This window comes from Muntiacus reevesi, chromosome 16 (genome assembly GCF_963930625.1).
Source record: "Muntiacus reevesi chromosome 16, mMunRee1.1, whole genome shotgun sequence".
In the NCBI taxonomy this organism is placed as follows: Eukaryota; Metazoa; Chordata; class Mammalia; order Artiodactyla; family Cervidae; genus Muntiacus; species Muntiacus reevesi.
The window spans coordinates 57,622,170-57,644,128 of NC_089264.1; the positions used below are offsets into that span (position 1 = coordinate 57,622,170).

The 21,959-nt window shown below is 44.1% G+C and overlaps 1 protein-coding gene and 1 non-coding gene across 2 annotated transcripts in view; one reads left to right on the forward strand and one right to left on the reverse strand.

Moving 5' to 3' along the window:
* Positions 1–21,959, reverse strand: part of ATP8A1 (ATPase phospholipid transporting 8A1) — a 238,288-nt gene that overhangs the window by 115,816 nt on the left and 100,513 nt on the right. The window contains exons 18-21 of the mRNA XM_065907244.1: positions 18,896–18,945; positions 16,975–17,044; positions 14,313–14,397; positions 11,619–11,758 (exon numbers count right to left, since the gene is read on the reverse strand). Of these exons, the coding sequence (XP_065763316.1) occupies positions 11,619–11,758; positions 14,313–14,397; positions 16,975–17,044; positions 18,896–18,945 (345 nt within the window). The remainder of the gene's footprint in view (positions 1–11,618; positions 11,759–14,312; positions 14,398–16,974; positions 17,045–18,895; positions 18,946–21,959) is intronic.
* On the forward strand, positions 4,206–4,276 carry TRNAC-GCA (transfer RNA cysteine (anticodon GCA)). Its single transcript has one exon. It is a non-coding gene; the product is annotated as a tRNA-Cys (tRNA).

Sequence of the window (21,959 nt, forward strand, 5' to 3'; positions counted from 1 at the left end):
AGACACGCACACACGCCTGCATTCATACACACATACACACGCACGGACGCCTGCATTCACACACACACACACACGCACGCACGCCTGCATTCACACAGACACACACACGCACGCACGCCTGCATTCACACAGACACGCACACACGCCTGCATTCACACACACACACATACACGCGCACACACACACACGCCTGCATTCACACACACACACATACACGCGCACACACACACACGCCTGCATTCACACACACACACACACACACGCCTGCATTCACACACACACACACACGCACACACGCCTGCATTCACACACACACACACACACGCACGCCTGCTTTCACACACACACACACACACACGCCTGCATTCACACACACACACACACGCACGCACGCCTGCATCCACACACCCACGCACACACACACGCACGCACGCCTGCATCCACACACCCACGCACACACACACGCACGCACGCCTGCATTCACACACACACACACACGCACGCACACACGCCTGCATTCACACACACACACGCACGCATGCACACCTGCATTCACACACACACACACACGCACACACGCCTGCATTCACACACACACACACACACACACGCACGCACGCCTGCATTCACACACACACGCACACACACACGCACACACGCCTGCATTCACACACACACACACACGCACGCCTGCATTCACACACACACACACACGCACGCACGCCTGCATTCACACACACACACATGCACACACGCCTGCATTCACACACACACACACACACACGCACACCTGCTTTCACACACACACACACACACACGCCTGCATTCACACACACACACACACGCACATGCACGCCTGCATTCACACACACACACACACACCCACACACCCACGCATGCCTGCACTGTCTCTCTCTCACACCCACACACCCATGCACGCACGCACGCCTGCATTCACACACACACACACACACACACGCACGCCTGCATCCACACACCCACGCACACACACACGCACACACGCCTGCATTCACACACACACACACACGCACGCACGCCTGCATCCACACACCCACGCACACACACACGCACACACGCCTGCATTCACACACACACACACACACGCACGCACGCCTGCATCCACACACCCACGCACACACACACGCACACACGCCTGCATTCACACACACACACACACGCACGCACGCCTGCATTCACACACACACACGCACACACGCCTGCATTCACACACACACACACACGCACGCACGCCTGCATTCACACACACACACACACACACGCACGCACACCTGCATTCACACACACACACACACACACGCACTCACGCCTGCATCCACACACCCACGCACACACACACGCACGCACGCCTGCATTCACACACACACACACACACCCACACACCCACGCATGCCTGCACTGTCTCTCTCTCACACCCACACACCCATGAACACACGCACGCCTGCATTCACACACACACACACACACACACGCACGCACGCCTGCATCCACACACCCACGCACACACACACGCACGCACGCCTGCACTCACACACACACACACGCACGCCTGCATTCACACACACACACACGCACACACGCCTGCATTCACACACACACACACACACACACACGCACGCCTGCATTCACACACACACACACACACCCCCCCACATGCCTGCACTGTCTCTCTCTCACACCCACACACCCGTGTCGTGGTGGGCAAGAGGGTGGGACACAGCCAGAGCCCCTTCCGTCCTGGGGTCTGTGCTTCAGGATCTGAGCTCTGGGCTCCTCCCGGCCTTTTCTGACCGCGCCCTCCTCGCTGTCTGCCGGCACCTGCTTCTCCCAGCCTCTGCTGCCTGGCTGTCATCGGCCCGAGCGCTGAGTCACAAGCATAGGACTGGACAGCACGGGTCTTCATATTTTACTGAAGGGCTTATCACACAGATCAGCGGACCCTAAACCCAGAGCTTTTCACTGAGTTCGTCTCCGGGGAAACCTGGAAATGTGCACTGGTAACGAAGCGGCTGCTTTGAGGACCTAACAGCTCATCTCCAGCAAGGCTGACAAAACTCTTTCTACAAAGTGGTAGCTGGTAAATATTTTCAGGTTTGAGGGTCACACACTCTGTGCTGCAGTGACTCAATTCTGACATTGTAGAGACAATTTGGAGACACATGGGTGGAGCTGCGTTCTAATGAGACTTTATTTACAAAAACAGGTGGTGGGTGGAAGTGGTTCTTAGGCTGGAGTTTGCAGACCCTTGATGTGGAACAGTGGCGACCAGCCCATCTCTGCATCGGCCTCCATTCTGACTGATCAGTCTAGATACTTCCTTGGTCAGTTCCAACCCTTCTTCCTTAGCCTGGCCTTAGGGCTTCTGGTCCCATTTCTCTCCTCTCCATCTAATCCTAAACTACAGACAAAGCCTCTCAACTGTAGTATATGATTACCATCAGAGAAAAACAGCACTCTCCCTAAATAATCACATGACTATATGCTATATACTATCTTAAAAGTAAACATAAAATTTTCTGTGAGTACCAAAGATAAACACAGGAAATAAGTATTTTCTTAGTCTGGGTGGCTCAAAAAAAACCATCCAACATCAGTTAACATCTGACCTTAAATCCTAAAGAAGAATTAAGGCTTAGCCAAGCACTGGGGAGAGGTGGGGAGGGATGGGTGAAGAAATTCCAAACAGAAGACATCACATGTGCAAAGACATAGGTATGCTAAAGCATACTGTGTTTGAGAAGCTGCTAGTCAATATGGAACCGATAAATGAAGGGAGGTATGTGGTGATTCAAACAACGCTAATTTAATAGGGTTGTTCTGATGATAAAACTGGATCAGTCATCTCAAACTCTGAATAGCAAGTTAGGAAAACGACGAGCCTGGAAAAGATGGCAGGGAATGAAAATCAAAGTGGCTATTTTTTTTTTATGTTGGGGATTCCAAAGGCACAGGGCATCTGGAGAAGAATTTCAGAAGGGGAGGGATGGGATCAGATTTATATCTCAGAAAGTTCACCGGTGGCCGACTGGGGGTGGAATGGGAAGAACGGAGGGCGCAAGACCAGTTCTGAGGTTACGGCGGTCATCACACTTGTTAGCTGTAAAATATGGAAGCTCTGGAATACAGAGTCCCTCGTGGCCAGGGGCCTCACAGGCATTCCATATGCTGGCTCTCCAAGACTGCCGCATTCCACTGGACGTCATTCACTCCTGTGCTTCCCTCTCAAAATCACTTTGCACACATCAAAGTGGCTGTATTTAAGAGAAGAGAATCTTGTCCCTCCTTCCTCTCAGCTAAAGCTGGGCTAGACGAAGCGCGTTAAATCACCGACATGGCTCATTGACCTGGTTCTGGATAAATCGTGCCACCCAGGCCAAGAAGGAGGTTTTGTCTTGGTGCTTTTTAAAGCACAGAAATCATATTTGAACTCTCACGCAGTCAAAGGATTGCCAAATAAGGTCAGAATTCACACACCCAGCTGAAAAGAATCGGGATTTGCGAGGCCATTGGGTGTAGCCAGCAAAAACAACACATCCATCTTATCTGAGTGAGAAGCCAGCAAAACCCACTGTGGACAGTCTACCGCGAAGCGTTCACAATGAGGGTTTGCTCAGCCAGAAAGGAGGCGCGTGGGATTAGAGATCTAAGGGAACACTGAGTACTTTCAGTAAGAAGACTCTGAAAGAGGAGCTGAGGGAAAATCATGACCAGCAAACCCCACCTCCACCTTGGAGGAGGATAGAGTATACTACGTTACACACGGCTCGTCTCATTTCATAAGCAGACGGGTCCTGAACACACTCTGTCTCCCAATCCCAAGAGCTGATCTCAGGATGACTCAACTGTATGCGTGGTTACATTTTACTTTTCAAGATGCCAATGTTTCACACACATTCTTGCTTTCTTTTAAACCACGAGCAGCCTAGCATACGGATCAGGAACATGCGATTTGGAATTAAGACAGAACTGCAATGTGAATCCCTGCTCAGCCAACTACTGGACATGTGCTGCGCGCTGAGCCGCTCAGTCTGTCCGGCTCTTTGCGACCCCACGGACTGCAGCCCGCCAGGTGCCTCTGTCCACGGGATTCTCCAGGCAAGAAGACTGGAGTGGGCTGCCATGCCCCCTCCAGGGGATCTCCCCAACCCAGGAACTGAACCCGGGCTTCCCTGGTAGCTCAGTGGTAAAGAATCTGCCTGCAGCGCAGGAGACCCAGGTTCGATCCCTGGGTTGGGAAGATCCGCCGGAGAAGGAAATGGCAGCCCACTCCAGTACTCCTGCCTGAGAATCCCATGGCAGAGGAGGCTGGTGGGCCACAGTCCACGGGGTCACAAGAGCTGGACACGACTTAGTGACTCAACTCACCTCAACTCACTCCCGTATTGCAGGCAGATTCTATACCACTGAGCCACCAGGAAAAGCCACTTAGCAAGATAAGGCTAATAACACGGCTGTATTAGCCATCCTTGGTATAAGGAGGAAAACTGATTGTTTATCTCAACTTTCTTTTTGTTTTTGCTTTTGTTTTTGAGTAGTCACATAGGAAAAAATGTTGAGTACTTAAGACTCAGGGATGTCTATATTTTTTGTATAATCCACTTGCTTTGTTAATATTAATAAATTATATGTATTGCAAAATGCAACAACAAATTGTAAAAAAAAAAAAAAAAGCTGAGATAAAACATAAGTAGAAACAGAGGTTATAATGTTTTCTTGCTCACCCCAATGGCTCATTTTGCGTACCCTGTCTTAGAAGCCCTGGAACTAAATAATCGAGTGTGGGAGAGGGGAGCAGGGGACGTGGAGCTTAGTAAAGTCTCAAAAACTGGCAGGTCCCCTTAGTAGATAAGCTGACAGACTGCAAATGTTCTTAAGCAAACAATAAAACAGGAAACTACTGGAATTTGAAACCACGAAATCACAGTACATCATGTAAATTTTCATCTAGTACATTTCAGCTTTTAGTACAAATGAAAAGTGATATTGGCAGCTACTAAGAATAGAACTGGTAGTTTTATCTGAAAAAGCATTCAATGCGAATACAGAAGTGACTGTGAATTTGGCAGTCATAAATGCTCAGGAGAAGTTCTGTTTTCCATTAAGCTTTATATTTCTCTAGGAATCCTCTACACCACTCGCCGCCACACGTTGGGAAGGGTGCTGGACCGCTGTTAGCCACCAGAGTGTAATGGTTGATCTATATTACGCCACATCAAGGCAGGCTTTAAAAAAAAAGAAATCCCAGAAATGTCAGCCATATGTGGGGGGAGGAATCAAGGAAATAATGCAAAAAGATCGCTAACTGCCTGGCTGTCCTAGCTCAGGGCCCATCGCACGGCCCAGGGTGCTAGGTCCTGCCACGACATTGTCCAGGGCTCAATACCGCCTCACTCTCAGCATTGAAAGGAAGACAAGGATGTTCCCTTCCTCTTCCCTGTCTCTGCCCCCAGAGCCCCCAGCAGCACCTGGCCAGTGCTGGGGCAAGGGGCATCTGCTGTTGAATCTTTCCAACCACGTGCTTCCCACACTTAGATGCTAAATAACTTGGAAAACAGGGTGTTTATTTTTTTTTTAATGACTGAGTCTAAATTTGTAACGAATGGATTCTTTAAAATCCTTATCTATCTTTTCTAACACATTCTTAAAGTCACATCCTTAGTGACAACACATTTGAAACCAACATATTCCACGTGCAGAAAGCAGGCACTATGTGGGTAACAGAAGGCAGGCTTTCGTTAAGCAAACACTAAGTGAATTTAGCCTTTGAATTAATTATTTAATTGACTCATTCATTTATTCATCAAATATTTTTTCAGGGATTAATACCAGCCAGATAGGCAGTTCTTGGAGCCACAGAGACAAATCAGATAAAACAATCCTGCTCTCATGAGGCTTCAATCTAGTGGAGGATAGATATTAACTGTGAATTATAAAATCTGTACATATGAGACACAACATGGCTTGATTCCAAGGGGCTAAACACTGCCAAAGCTGTAGCTTCCTGATTACTACTAAGTTAAAAAATCAGCCTCTCTGATCCATAATTAATTAAAAAAAATGTGGCAGAAGCGTAGCATAAATTTTCATTTTTCAAGAAGCATATTTTGCAATTTATGCCTCAAAATATGAGAAGAAAACAAGAACAATGTCATCATCAGGGAAATACTGTTTTGATCACTGCCCAATCTAGATATGTATTATATAATACATCTCACTATTTTCTGCAGTGCTCAAGGTAAATAAGTTGCTTTTGTAATCATCTCAAGTGACTACAGGGTAATTCATGTAATGCTAAATATATAATTGCATTTTTCTGTTGAAGCAAATAAATATAAAAAAATTTTCAAAAACTCTATTTACCATGAAGGAATACCTTCATGTTTCAAACAATGGTTTAATTATAAGATATTCCCCATAAGTAACATCAGACCCCTCTTTACTACTAGTTTTCAAAGGAACTCATCAGCACGTTACAAGTATGAGGCAAATGAATTTTGCCTCAGAAATAAATGTGAAGTAGCAGATCAAAGAAGAAGGTGAGACATCTCAGAGAAACCACTGCTAAAGAAGTATAAGGCTTGATAATTAACCTGTTGTTTATTTGCAATTTCTCCCTGACCAAGTACAATAAATTCTTAACTTAAAAAGTAATCCAATATTTAAAGACACAGACCAACACCATAAATGGTTTCATAATCTAAATTATAAATCCAAATACACTGCCCTTCAAAAGAAAGAGGCTAAAGAAGGTAAAGCAGGTCAAGTGTGTTGTCTGAAAAATGAAACAACTGTAAATTTTCTCAAGTGGTGATAAACAGAGACGAAGAGTTGCTTCCTGTCCACAAAACCCAAGTGATGCTACAATTATCCTCAATCTGGGTCAAGACACCTCAAGTATCTGATGTGATTCTCATAATCCCTTCTGCATTTTAACTATGGGAGCCTTCTTCTTCCTGAACGTCTTGGGTTTCCCGGTAATAAATGTCACCTTCTTGACCTTTATTTAGTAATAGAAAAAAATGTTTCAGGAACATCTTGAAACAGCTCATAGCATTAGAAATGATCTCTTTTTAATCCTGAAAAGTCTAACATCTGAATGAAAGTGCTGGAATCCAAACTATACAACTGTGCAGCAGAGACGCTGATGACACTACCCAGATGGATGTAAAAGCCCTAAATCCTCTAACTATGACCGTCACCAGGGAAAAGTCCATCCAGAGCCTTCTGTCCAGCCTCCCACATTTTCTCTCCCTTACTGTACCCTGGAGGTAAAGGGGGACCTTCCTTCTAGAGCTCACATGCGCTGCGTAGAAATGTCACAAAGCATTGTGCCACAGGACAGATGGCATTATCTCCTGGGAGGCTCTTGGCCTATTTGGATATATTTTTTCAGATTATGCTAGGAGTCACAGCCCCCATGGAAAAAGGCTTTAACTAAAATTCTGAAAACTGAATTGCTTGTTTGAACAAAAATGGAGGGATAACATAGAGAGCAGGGCGTAAAAGTACAACCTTAAACATATTATAAAATTGTCACTTATTTTGTAACATCAATATACATTCTTGTTTCCAGGGAGAGCTCTACAAATCTTTTGTATTTTGAATGTCTTTAATATAACGCCATAATACCATTTGGAATAGTCATCACTATTTCAAATATGTACGGCAACGTCTTGTGTATGACCACAGGATATCCTGATCTTTTGTTGGAAAGTGAGGGAAAGTATCTATAGCAATTTTGAGAAGCATGTTTCCTAAAAAGATTTCACAGACAAGAGGAATATAATCTGGCTTCCAAACGGTGCTCCACAGAGCCCCAAAGTCCTGAAAAGCCCCTCATGGACCATGATGAGGGCAAGGTAGGGGTGTCAGAGGAGAGCCAGTGAGGGGCTTCTCCCCACTCCCCCACTTGTTAAACCAGCACAGTTCTGCTTTTATATATTCTATGTATTAAAAATATGTAAGTATATTCAGGCAATATTTACTTTGGGAAAGAGGTTCTACTCTTTAAAAAAAGAGAGACTTGAAAATAATTTGAAAGTCACTAGCTTACATGCTGAAGTCCAATATTATGGTCAATATAAAAAATAGATCCTAATCACAAGAAAAATGGATTACATAATAAACAGGTCTCATTTAAAGTAGCCAAGGGTGAAAATGGATGAAACTAGGGCTTCCCTGGTGGCTCAGAAGGTAAAGAACCAACCGGCAATGCAGGAGACCCAGGTTCAACCCTGGGTCTGGAAGATCCCCTGGAGAAGGAAATGGCTACCCACCCCAGCATTCTTGTCTGGAGCGTTCCAAGGACAGAGGAGCCTGGTGGGCTACGTCCCCGGGGTCACAAACATTCGGACACAACTGAGCAATGACCACGTTCACCTTCAGGACCCCGACGGCTAAATGTCCAGTCAGTGACAGCAGCAGAATCCGTTCTGATACGGGGGCGCCTGCCTCCACCATGTGTGGCGGCCCCCAAGAGCGCCCCCCTGGATACTGACCATCGCTGATTTTAATAACCAATGGACGCTCAGAGGGGAGACACGCTAGCGCCCCGGCCACCTGCAGGCCCCAGATGAGCGGGGTTGGGAAAATCATCTTTTCAGAAAAGCTTTTAGTTGCAGGGACCCCCCTGCGCTCTTGTTCCTGTTCATTTTCTCCTAAAAGACTCCTGCCCTTCTTCAGGGGGTGAAACAATCGTTTGAGGCTGATTTCAGAAACTACCACCTCCCTGAAAGCTTGTGGGTCACTCCTGGACTTCCTGGAGGAATTAGTTCAGACCACGACACTGAGAGTGTTCCTTATTTGGTTGGGCGTCCCTGATATCTAGTATTTATCAATCACCTAATGAAAGTTAACTAAGTTAATCACTGAAAGAAACTATAGTTTCAGGCGATATAGAAAATCAGTCCTTATTCGGAACAAGTTGGGTGAACCAATCTTTCTGATTTTTCAATAAAAATTAAGAGAGCATGACTTATCACAAAGTAAAAAAGGAATTAGCTATAAATTCTCTTTTTCATTTATTTTAGGTAAGAGGTAGTTATGAGAGACTTCTGTATCTGTAAACTAAAAATATGTAAACATATGTAATGGATTTCCCCAGGCAGCTTAAATTTCCATGTGACTCACGATCACCATCTGCTGGAAGAAAGGTTGAATATCTGTTTCAGTTAAAAGAGGGAAGTCAAAATTTAATAACAGACATTAAACACACACACAACTGTTAAACCTATAAAAGTGAATCTATAAACTCTAGGACATTCTCAGTAAAAACATTAGTCACATTAAACATTCAACTCCAGAATTTGCTCCAGAGCGTTTCAAGTAGAAACAAAATTTAATAGTTAGAATCCACTTAAAATATATTTATTGTTAGTTGTTATGTATTAATTCTATCATTGCCACCTGAGAAAAGACTACATTATATTCAGGCTGTTAGGAAAGGAGACAGGAGGAAAAGAATCATCTCCAAGCAGAGTAATCTTTTTTAATTTCTCAAAAGATTATGTGTGTATGAGTCGGTCAGTCGCGCAACCTAATGGACGGTACCCAGCCGGCCAGGCTTCTGCGTCCACAGAATTCTCCTGGCAAGAAGAGTGGAGTGGGCTGTCATTCCCTTCTCCCGGGAATCTTCCCAATCCAGGGATCGAGCCCCAGTTTCCTGCACTGCAGGCAGACACTTTGCTGTCTGAGCCGCCAGGGAAACCCTCTCAAAGAGTGAGAAAACCAAAGATTAGAAATCGATAATTCCATTACTGCTTTTAAACAACATGTGACTTTGGAGGCAATGAAAGAGATTACGGTCATGGTCTCATAAATAAAACACTATTTTATTTCACTACCTGATATTCCAAAGACGTTAAGTATATAGACAATATTAGAAAAGAAAGAGAGGAATTCGGTAAGTGGATGGATCACAAGCCTCCTGGTGAGGGTGTACATCTAAAATTGGTGGTGGAGGTGGGGTTTATCAACTGGGAAGGCTTCACACATTCTGGCACAAGCCTTCTGAGAAATAAGGAAGATAGAGAATAAGTCGAAATGTAAGGGAGGGACGCGAAGCAACCTGGCTTTAAGGGGGTCTCAGCCTCCTGAGGACACAGGAGGCTGTACCCGGAGTCACAGCGGGCTACACAGCAGAGGACGCCGCCCCAGGCCGGGCGTAGCGGGCCCGGGCTCACAGGGCACAGAGGGCGTGGGGGGGCCCAGGGACGCGCCCACCGCGCTGGCTGCCACTCAGGACGTGCCAGGGGGCACATGGGCAGAGGAAGGGAAAAAGCACGCCAGCCACGACTCACGGGAAGGCGGGATCAACTGTGGCTAACAGGCAAAGCCCGAGGCTCTGCCTCACGCACCGGAGCACGCTTGATGGAATTACGCAAGCAGCAAGTTATTTCACGGAAACTTAAAGGCTGGAATGAAGACACGTGAGTGCCTAAGAGCCTGAACTCGAGCCGGAGCAGGAATTCTGACTTACGTTCTTCTGTGCTGAGGAATGTCCTTCAAATGACTCAACCTCGCTGGTGCCTTGATTTCTCCATTTACATAGTTGCGATAATTAACAGTACCTACACCTCAAAGGGATGCTATGAAGATTAAGTAGGTTTTTAATTAAGTAGGTGAAAGAGTCAAGTGCTCCAAATAGCACCTGGCATACAGTCAGTACAACATAAAAATGTCTGCTCTTCTGAATTCAGGAAGCAAGATTTCTTGCTGTTTATGAAGCATCAGTCATGGTGTATCCATCACTCTCTGGCTGAATAGCCTTGGTTTCTTTATCAGTAAAGCGAGGATATTTATAGTTGTGGTAGAAATGATGGATGTAGCTAAGCGAGCAAGGACAGGTATAAGCACCGGACTGCTCACTTGCACATTCTTTATTACTGCTTGTGGAGTAACACCGCTGTACATTTACTGTGTTATTGTGTATTACACATTATGTGCTCAGTTGCTCAGTCTTTGCAACCTCATGGACCGCAGCCCGCCGGCTCCTCTGTCCATGGGGATTCTCCAGACAAGAATACTGGAGTGGGTTGCCATGCCTTCCTTCAGGGGATTTTCCCGACACAGGGATCGAACCTGGGTGTCCTGCATTGCAGGTGGATTCTTTACCATCTGACCCACCGGGGAAGCCCAAGAATACTGGAGTGAGTTGCAACATCCTTCTCCGGGGGATCTTCCCAACTCAGGGATCAAACCCAGGTCTCCTGCATTGCAGGTGGATTCTTTACTGTCTGAGCTACCAGTGAAGCCCACTGCATCTATACACACTCGTATGCAGCTTTTATGCCTGTTCGTGTGTGGAGAGAGGGCGTGTGATGAAGACACAATGGGAGATGTTGGCAAGGAGCTTGCTAGACCAGATCAGCCTCAGTTTTATCCAAAACTGTGAAAAGAGCCGAAATCTCTACCAAGTGAGCCCAGAGAACTTTTGGAAAACACTGAGTTGTTAGTGCTTAGACCAGAGGAGATCCAACAGCGGTGTGTCAGGACATTTTAATTTTTATTTTATTGGCCCCTCAAAACAAGACTGGAGTTTTCTGGAAATCAAACTTTCCTCACAAGCGGAAGAGTCGTACCTTTTCGATTAGCTCGTAGCTCTCCTCGAGCTTGAGCAGCCTGTTCTGCACAGATGTGGATGCGCGCTGATAGACGGCTCGCCACTCCTGGAAGTCGCTCTCTGAAATCTCAGCCACGGCAAAGCACAAGGTCCTTAACCCTGGAAAAAGGGAGCATGCCCCCCGGCAACATCAGGTAAGATTTTGTTCAGAAATCTGACAGTTCCATTTGTTTTGAACAAAATCTCATTTCAAAAACACCGATTCAGCATGCTGAAGTCTGACTCAAGTCTGATGGAACCTTCGCGTCAGCTGTGTATTAACAGGCCTCTGGCCTTTACCACCGGCACCTGGCTTTTAATTCCCCAGCTCTTTCAGTCCATGCTTCATGCCTCGAGTAACTTTTCTAAAATCCTAATCTGATAAGGTTATGCCTTTGCTTGAAGTCTTTTAATCATTCTGCAGGATGAAGTTCAAACCCCAAAGTCTGGCTCACTCACCACACATCAATTGCCTTCAACCTCCTTCTCTGCCGTCCACTTCCCAGGGTAGGGTCTGCACAAATTGGTCTTTATTTTCCCCTCCATTCCATCCTCCCCCATCCCCCTCCACTGCCTGCCTTGCATCTACTTGAAGACTCAGTTCTGAAAATCATCTCTTGGAAGCCTTCTCCTCTCACCCAGACCCCAACACTTCTGTGGTGTGAAGGACAATGTTTTGTGCTTTTTCTGTGATCTCCTACATGAGCTCGAAGCTTCTGGAGTTCTTCACACTTGTGACTCCAGGGCTGAGCACAGTGGCCGGCTCATTAACAACGGCTTCACAGACGCTTATGAAGGAATGAGGGACCCCGCCGGGGTGTACTGGGACAGCCACCTTCCTCTAACTGTCTTTTTTACAGTGGATTTGTAGCATAAGGAGTCTAAAAAATTGAGGGACAGCGACAAAAAAAGAATACCCATCAGAAACAGCTGGGAAAACAATCACAGCTGATGTCTGAAGTGACCTACTTCCGTACTCAGAGTCTGCCCATTTTCCAACTCATGTGGAGGTGACCCTGAGCCAGAAAAAAGTTTACAGACTGGAAAGACAAAGAAGCAGAAGATTTGCCAGCCAGGATAAAAGCCGTTAACTAGGTTACCAAGAAGGCAACGTTCTCACTCAAGGTCGTTTAGCTCTCAGAATAATTAGGTGTTAGCAACGTCAAGTCAAATCAAATACGGCCGGGAGCACGCCGGAAAAAGAAGCAAAGAACACGGGACATAAAACGTCCGGAGGACGCCACGTCCCAAGGAAGGAGTACATGGTCGCCGCCACGCCGCTGCAAACAGAACTTAGCTCTTTGGGCCACATTAGGGACATGTTTTTCTCTTCTGGATACTTGGCTGGAGACTTGAAAGTCAAAGTGAAAGTCACTCAGTCGTGTCTGACTCTGTGCGACCCCATAGATGGCAGTCCACCAGGCTCCCCGTCCCTGGGATTCTCCAGGCAAGAACACTGGAGTGGGTTGCCATTTCCTTCTCCAATGCATGGAAGTGAAAAGTGAAAGGGAAGTCGCTCAGTCGTGTCTGACTCTTAGCGACCCCATGGACCACAGCCCACCAGGCTCCTCCATCCATGGGATTTTCCAGGCAAGAGTACTGGAGTGGGGTGCCATTGCCTTCTCCGGAACTGGTCTGGGAGCTAGAATATCCTTAACATCAGAACCAGAGAGAAGGAAGATGCTCCTCAACCCGCTCCTTCCTCAATGAAGGAACCTGCAGTATGAGCTAGGTTGCCTTGTACCCGCCATCCCCTCGGAAGTTGCGCCTCATGGAATCTGAATCAACAGATTCAGAATGTGAATTCTCATGAATCAACAGATGTGTGTGTCTCCATGCGCTTCCATTTTTGGAGGAGAGATGGTAGAAGGTTCCATATGTCCCTGCTCTTCAAAGTCTAGTGCTTTTAACAACATTCCTATCATTTTGCTGCTTGGATTAGGAGTAAGAGGTCTGGCTCAGAGGTCAGGCTTGGCGCCACCAGCCACAGTTCCGGCAGAAGCAGAGCAGAGTGAAAACTTAGATGGGAGATGCGGATACAGTACCGGTGACCTTTGGTAAGTGTAGAGATAAGAGTCTACAAATTCCTGTAGTAACTGACCCTGAGGCTTAACGGCTCTCACTGCCTTTCGTCTCCTCCAGATCGTCTCCCTAGACTACGTTTCGGTACAGAGCGTCCAGACTACGTATGTTTACCACGGATCCTCAGGCCTCACATAGAGCCTGGGTGAGGCAGGGGCTTAACAAAAAGCCCTGCGCTAACACTAAATTGAACAACTGCTTCAGTAGTTATAGAGGTTTGCTTATTTCTTCTCCTCTTTCTTACTCAGATTAGACTACCCAGTTCTTTAACTCTTGTTTCTTTCCTTCTACATTGCTTGACATGTAAAGTATTTAAACTGTAAACGGTATCCATTCTAAAAAGCAAACAGATTTATAAGCTCTACATCCCCTTAAATGTGTGGACAAAGTCTTTCAAAATGTTAATAAATACAGGAGAGCAAAATAAAAATAACGGCTGGGAATAGCATATAGTAAGATCTGAATGGTCAACATTTATTGGTATCTTACTTTAGGAATCTCCAAGTAAAATAATAAGAATAATCCTATAAGATAGTAGTAAATATGTGATTTCACTTTATTTTAGTTAGGTTTACTGTTGTATTACACTCACCTTCTGTAGCAAACTGCTCCAAATGTTTTAGGGTAATTTCTTTGTATTTCGAAGTTTCTGCCAGTCGGTCATAAATTACAGTGTCCTGGAAAACAAACAGAAGGTATGATACACTTAAACTAAGCATTCTGAGTTGAATAAAGTTGATGTTGGCAACATTATTAGCAGCAAATGAGTATTTAAAAACTCAATTTAGCATCAGCGTTGGAGCACAAAATATTTTTCCTTAATAATACTACTTTCCTATGACACAAAGAAAGATGGTCTAGTCCTATATTTTCATCTTTTCCTTTCTGGATAAATCCAGTTATTCCAACATTCAAAATCTCATATTCTATCAATACTGCACTTACCTGTCATGTGCTGTTAGATCTCCCCTCACTGACCCCCAAAGATTTTGCGGATGGCTTCAGCATTCATCCATGCTATGAGGAAGAATGGTCCAGGACTCAGACAGCGTGGGAAATGTCAGACAGAAGAAAGCTACAGAGCGTGTCCTGCCGCAGGGCCTCAGAGCCTCTAAAATGCCAGTGCACGCAGTGGTTCCAAGGGAGCGGGCTGACAGATGCCCAGACGTAACTACCGAACCTTCCAGGACTTAGGGCGTCTATGTGGGGTTGGCGCCCACCAAGGAACAGGCTGAGAAACGCATGCTAAATGCACGGAGCAAGCTGGCGGCTCTGGCAGGGAGGACACTGGACAACCTGAGCACCGCCTTAGAGCTGAACATTTCTGATTGTGTCACTTTAGCTTCAAGATTCAACTGACTTAGTCTGTAAAATCAAATTACTGGGTTATCTTTAAAGTCCCTTTCAGCTTTAACTTGAGGCATCACTGCACGCCTCTATTTTTTGCCCCTTTATAAATTGCCTATTGTTCTTTTAGTTATTCTTTGGCTTGGGTTTAATGTTTTAAGAATTTTAGTATTTGGCCTTCATGGTTTTATTAGACCAGGAAAAAATAAATCATTTACCTGCAATTACTTTCTCAGTGGTATTACCCATTTTGGGGTCTCCAGTCTCAGGGCTGAGTTGGAAGCAGACTAGTGAGGTATGATTTAGAACCCTTGAGAGAAACAGAACTTAGTGACCTCAGAACAGACGCAATATTCCAGGCTCCAATTATGAATTTCTTTTCATTTCTCAGTGGTGAAATGGGAAGCGGGCAAAGCAAAAGGAAATGATAATTTCCCCTCATGGGTCCTTTCTGAGAATGAGAGTTCTGTGTAACTTACAAACTCTATTTTTTTTCCCAGAGGCTAGTGAAATTTTCAGTGAAATTAAAATAGGCCGTTTTAACACTAAGAAAATACTAAAAAATTAAAATCATAAAAACAAAAGTGATGAGTAATAAATAAGGCTGGGGAGATTAAACTCTCAAGGTAATTAGGCATTCTAGTGGGACTGGATGGTCGGATTGGGGGGATTCTCCACCTTCTCTATCAAGGAAAGCAGCGGGCGGAATGTGGCCTTCTGCATAAACTGTAACGTCTTAGTTTCCCAGCCATGTCTGACTCTTTGTGAACTCATGGACAGGCTGCTAGAGCTTATTTCATTGTTTGATGCTTTTCCCTAAGTTTATTTATGATTTCTAGTTTGTCTTACATGTAACCCATTCTCCCCTCCCTCAAATTTCTTTTTGATTAAAAATAACTAATTTTTTATCATGTTGAGCTCTAACATCCTCTGTCAGAACAGTTTATCCAAATGATTTCACCTGGAGCGAGCTCACCCTACATTTGTTTATGTGCTTGTTCAACAACCAAAAAAACTCTAAAACTAAATTCACGAGATGTCATGAAATTGTTCTCTCCCGATCTTTTAAAACCAAGGCATTAAAGAATTATGTCCCAATGCATTAAAACCAAGGCATTGAGAAACATTCTCAACAGGAATTTAAATACTAAGCTTGGGCTTCTTAACAAGTCCATCTTTCAAGTTCCATGTGAGAAAGCAAGACTGCTGATTATATTTGAAATTGGAAAGTTCCAAGTTCATAAGTTACCTGATTACTCCAAGCATATACTATGTACCTGGAAAGGATAAATCTGAAGGGAAATAGTAACTAATTTCAAGAATAAAATTATTCTTGAATAGATTTCTTATTTTTCCATGAGCACAGACATATTTTAACTAGGGAAATTTCAGTTAGGATGACAAATTACTGTCTTGTCAATATAACCTGCCAAATACCAAAGCTAACCAACAGTTAGAAATGCTGTTATAATTAAAACAATGCAAATACAATACAAATGGTAATCACCACATGAAGAAATCACAGCAATAGCTGTAATCCATTCCCCCCACTTCTGTGGCCTTTAAAAAGTCAGATTCAAATTGGTGTAGGTTGCGACATTTCTAACTTAATTTTAAAATATCTTCTGTATTTAATTGTCTACTAACATATTTATAATATACAAACCTGAAAAACTGAATTATATAAATAACCTCGGGCAAACTTTTTCAAAGCACCAGACTTACCCAGAAGGAATTCCAAATTTCACCAGAAGAGGCTGAACACTAGTACTATAAAACACCTCCAAAAGTGGATGTCAGCAACTTCAGGCTAAACATCTGTGTTACATTTCCATAGCAGAATGTTTAACATATACATTATAAACCATCATAAATCAAAATCATAAAAGACAAAAATACAAACTTACGGCTCCTTTGCAGTAAAGTCGTAACTTCCCGGATGGAGTGCGAACAATCACGGACATTCTCTTTCTAGCACTGAAAGAAAGGTTTTCCATGTGTCATCATAGTGAGAAGATGCATCTATATGTCTGTCATGTCTCACATATTTTAATGCTTATACTGAAAAAATAAATTTAACTAAATTATGAGGCTGATCCCTCCACATACACAAACCATCGCCTGAGTGTATAGCTGAGTGCCTTTGAAAGTCACATTATGTTTTTAAAGATATGCGGGTACCATCTGCTGCCCTAAAGGAATAATTTACAAAATAGCTCCCAAGAAACCTTCAAGAGTTAACACCCACCAGGGCAGAGAGAGGAGAGTTCTGGTTCAATGTTTTCAGATTTAAAAAATGTTTAAGCCAGAACCTTTTATGATAATTATTAAAAAGAAAAATGATAATCAATTTTAAGTATACACCCAATCAAAAAGCATACACTAGCACGTTAAAAACTTACTTAAGTCTTCACAACTATCATTTTTTGAATTACTAGCAAACCACTGGCATCATGTAAAAAACCTAATTCATATTACAAACTCTAGTTAATGAGCACAAACAGCTTAACATTGTGCTGGCGATACAGACTGATAAAAGTTCTTAGTCAAACATACACATCTTTCAAGGGATTCGCAAAGAGACTACAAATTAACAATGAACAGAAGAAGCAGGAATGGCATTGCACAGGATAAGCCTCACTTGGAATCAAGCATGCACAAGCATCCTCTCCAGAGAAAGGGGTGAAAAAGACCTCGTTAGTGTCAGAGTCTATTCATGTTACTTTATAACGCTCTGCAGCTAAAAAACCCAGATGAATCCACTACAGGAGTTAGATGTGGTGCAGCTGCCTTTGGGACTATCTTGGACTGTTCACTGCTCTTTCTCCGTCTATCATTTCTGCTGCATTAGTCTCTGATCACTCCTGTGCTTCAGGACCACCCTGAACTGGGCCGGCTTTGTGACGACGTCTCTGGATTCTACCTCAGCCCTTCCTGATTCACGCGTCCCTTAATCCAGCTTTGAAGGCACGGTCCCTGGTTCACCAGCTTCCTTGCTCTCGTCTTCTCCTGGCGGAACTCCCAAATCCCGGGTGAACAGGAATGCCTTCCGGGGTCCAGCAGCGTTGGCGGACGCTGCTGGGGAAGAGCCGTCCCGCCACAGGCTAGCAAATGCCTGGTCCCAGCGCCACGGGGCGCGCCACACTGGCTCATCACCCACATTTCTCCAACAACCCCGCTCCCACCTCCTCACAGGACTGGGCGCATTCTCTTCTGATCTCTCCACTCCTCAGGTCTCCAGTATGCCCCTGTTACTCCAGACGCAGGATTTCTGCAACCACCTGGATGGAAGCTTCCAACGAGAAATCCCTATTCATTTGGCCACGAACACTGCATGTTTATCTACTGTGGACCAATCCCTTCTGTCTATTCCTACTATATGGAAACTATTTTTATACCTGACAGACAGATGCATATGAGTTTTTGACATCCCTATGACAACTAGATGTTATAATGAGCACACAGTTAGAACGGCAAGTTCCTGACTCTCATTCATTTTAATTGTACATAAACCTTGGTGCCCCTAAGTATAATGTTTTCAGATCACTACCCAGGCCTGCACCGTACAGCTGTGATGCGGATTGTTACATTCAGAAATATTATTACACTGCCTCCAGAAGACGTGTCTTACAAGACTCTGAAGAGAACGGTTTATGATCTTCTTACAAATGACAATTAAACATTGCATTGAGAATTTTAATTTAATATTTGGCCTAAAGAAATTTATTTAAATAAAATAAAACACACTTTCTTCTTACTTAAAAGGGAAAAAGTTTAAAAGGAGGGGAATGTATGACATGCACACAAACCACAGAGCAGATGTTTTACCTGGTGAACTCCAAGACATTGAGCAACTCATATCTTTCTTCCTGCCCCAGCTATGAAGAAAAGGAAAATATCATTAGATACAGTAAGAAGTAGCTTTGGCTTCTTGGAAATAAACTCCAGTCATGAAGTTTTAATGTAAAAAATGTCAACACAAATTGTCCTTAATTGAACTTATTAACTTTTCAGGTTAAGATGGAAGATTGAACAAATGCAATTACTTTTCATCCTTCTCAAAGCCCCACCAAAACTACAAAAAAAACCCACCAAAATTAAACAGAAAGAAACTTACAATGGTGGGAAAATATGAAAAGAGACAATGGCATTAAAGATTTGGAAGCTAGAAACCAGATAAGTGAGATATGCTTAGCTAGCAAGAAGAAGCAACCGCTATTATATACACAGTGGTTACGGGGAAAAGGTGGAAGCAGCCTGCCCTGTATTGAACACCCCTAAAAGGGAAGGGGAATAACAGGAAGTTCTACAACTGGAAGGTACAGGAGCGCCCTACACCGGAGGACCAGGGAAAGAGCTGCTGTTCTGCGCACTGGCTCTTCCTGCATCCTGGCCGAAGACCAGAGGCTCTGCTGTTCAAGGTTCTTTCGTCTAGAAGTCGGCACACCTGAAGGTATAGTATTGTTACTGCATTTGTACTAAAGGCTAGGCCCCAACACCCACAACCCACTGGGCCCCTACATTCTGGCAGCCACATCTTTCCTGGCAGAAGGGTGGAAGACTGTTCTCTCGGGAATCTAGAAGCCCAGGTTGAGTCCTAAAGGTACAGACAGCCATGGTTTCCCAAACGGATCCCACCAGACCACCCCACAGTGAAGCCCAATGTTGACAAATACCCTCTTATACTCAGAACTGCCATATCAGCTTGCAAATTCTTTACTCTTAACCATGAGAAAACCAAAGATTAACAGATATCCAAAGACAGCTATCATCATGGGTCACAGATACCCAAAACAAGCAGATAAGAGCAATTTGGAAGAAAGAGAATTCAAAAAGAAAACGCCGGCATCGGCCTGGGCTTCCTAACGGGCACCAAGGGCTGGTGGGCAGGTCCCGGCTGCCTCTTCCCTCCATCCCCACACCAGGATGACGGGGCTGGTCCTATGCTTTCTGTGGGGCATTTTCTGTTGTCTCATGGGAACTGGATGACTGCAGACTCCTGGTGGCATAAACCTTCTGCAGTGTTTTACACCCTTGGAAATACTGTTAGATCCACCAGTACATGCTTGTTTATGGGACCCATGAAGAAACGAAGAAAATGTCTGAGACAAAAAGCTGCCTGTAACAATGGTTATGCTTCTGTGATTAAGATTCATGGCCTGTGCTGCTCTTTGGGGGCATAGAGGGAGACTGGCCTTATTTCTCTGAATATTGCAGCTCTCATCAAAGATCTTGCCTAGCCTATTAATGCATCCCATATGCAGATGATGCAGTAATTAAATGCTCATCTTTTTCTCCTATGTAGAGAATGAGAAACTCCAGAAAAGAATATGTGAAAGTTGATGTTTAATTTTTGGTGAAGTATGCTTCCCCCAGTGCAATAATCAAAACAACTATAATGACAGCTTAAGACCATTTTATGTTCCAGTAAAATATGCTTATTTAAACTGTTTGCAATTTTTTAAAAAAAGAAAACATAAAAAAAAAACTACCATTATTCCTCTCAGAGAAGTAACATGAGTACAACATCTATGAGGGAAAAACAGGATACTATCAAAAAAAGAAATATTGAGAAAACAATAAAAGCTTCTGGAAGCTAAAAAATGTAACAGCAGAAACAAAAAGAAAATCAATTGAAGTCTAAGAAGACAAAAGAGAGGAAAACTTCCAAAAAGTAGAACAAGAAGGCAAAAACACGAAAAGCAGGACAGAAAAGTGAAAAGATGAGCTCAAGAATTCTAGAGAGCAGCGAAAAAAGAGGAAGAAAAATGAACAGACTCATCCAAGAAAAACTTCCAGAATGGAAGGATGTCAATTTCCAAATGGACAAGTGTCCACTCAGTGTTCAGTACAGTGAGTTAAAATGGTCTCACTACGGTATAAGGTTGTGAAATTTCAGAATTCAGATAAAGAAGATCTCGAAAACTTCTTCAGGGAGGCAGTGGGCAAGTCACAAAACTAGAGTCACAGTGGCTTCCGACTTCTCAGTTAGGCATGCAGGAAGCCAGGCAATAAAAATTCCTCAGGAAACTGATTGCCACCCTGGAATTCTCTATTCAGCAGGACCACCAATTAAGTATAAAGGTCAGATAAAAATGTTTACACTTAAAAGGACTAAACAACAAGTAACTTCCATGTGCCTTTTCTCAGGAAGCCAATAAAGAACGTTCTCCACAAAAACAAGCGTAGGCCAAGAACAAGGAAGACATGGGATTCAGGAGACAGACGATCTAACCCAGGAGGGAGTCAGGAAAGTCCCCGGGGAGACGGGGAAGCGATTCCTCTCGCGGACCCCGAGCGGGTCTGAGTTACGCACCACGGCAGCTTGGAGCCCTGAGTCCGGTCACTGCCGTGATTTCTGCTTCCGTAACACCTCAACAGGATGAAACGGACAGAAAACGCGTTCTATCAATGTCAGGTTCTAAGAAAGAAGTTCTGACTTACAGGAAATAGCAAGCCCCAAACAGGAGACAATCAAAAGGAGCTTCACGTGCCATAGAAGCTGACCTCTGAACAAAACTGGCCCAGAGTAAGAACAGGGGCGGGATCGGGGACGGTGCTTCAGGAGGAAGGTCTCAAGGCAGAGACTGCAACCGCCCACTGGCCAGATTATCCGGTGTAACTGCACTGATAAAAGTGCACTGAAAAGTTATGAAACAATTAGAACAATTAGTAATAGGTAGGGAGAAAATGCTGCACTTGGAAAAAACATAAGAGATTTATTTTTAAGAATTAAAGAAAAAAATTATTTTCAGGAGATAATTTTGTCTCTGAAAATACAAAATTAAAAACAAAGAAAATAAATACTGAATAAAACAATGTTTTGCTAGGAATATCAATACAGGCATAATAACATAAACACTAAATAAAAATGCTTAATGAGATACCATTT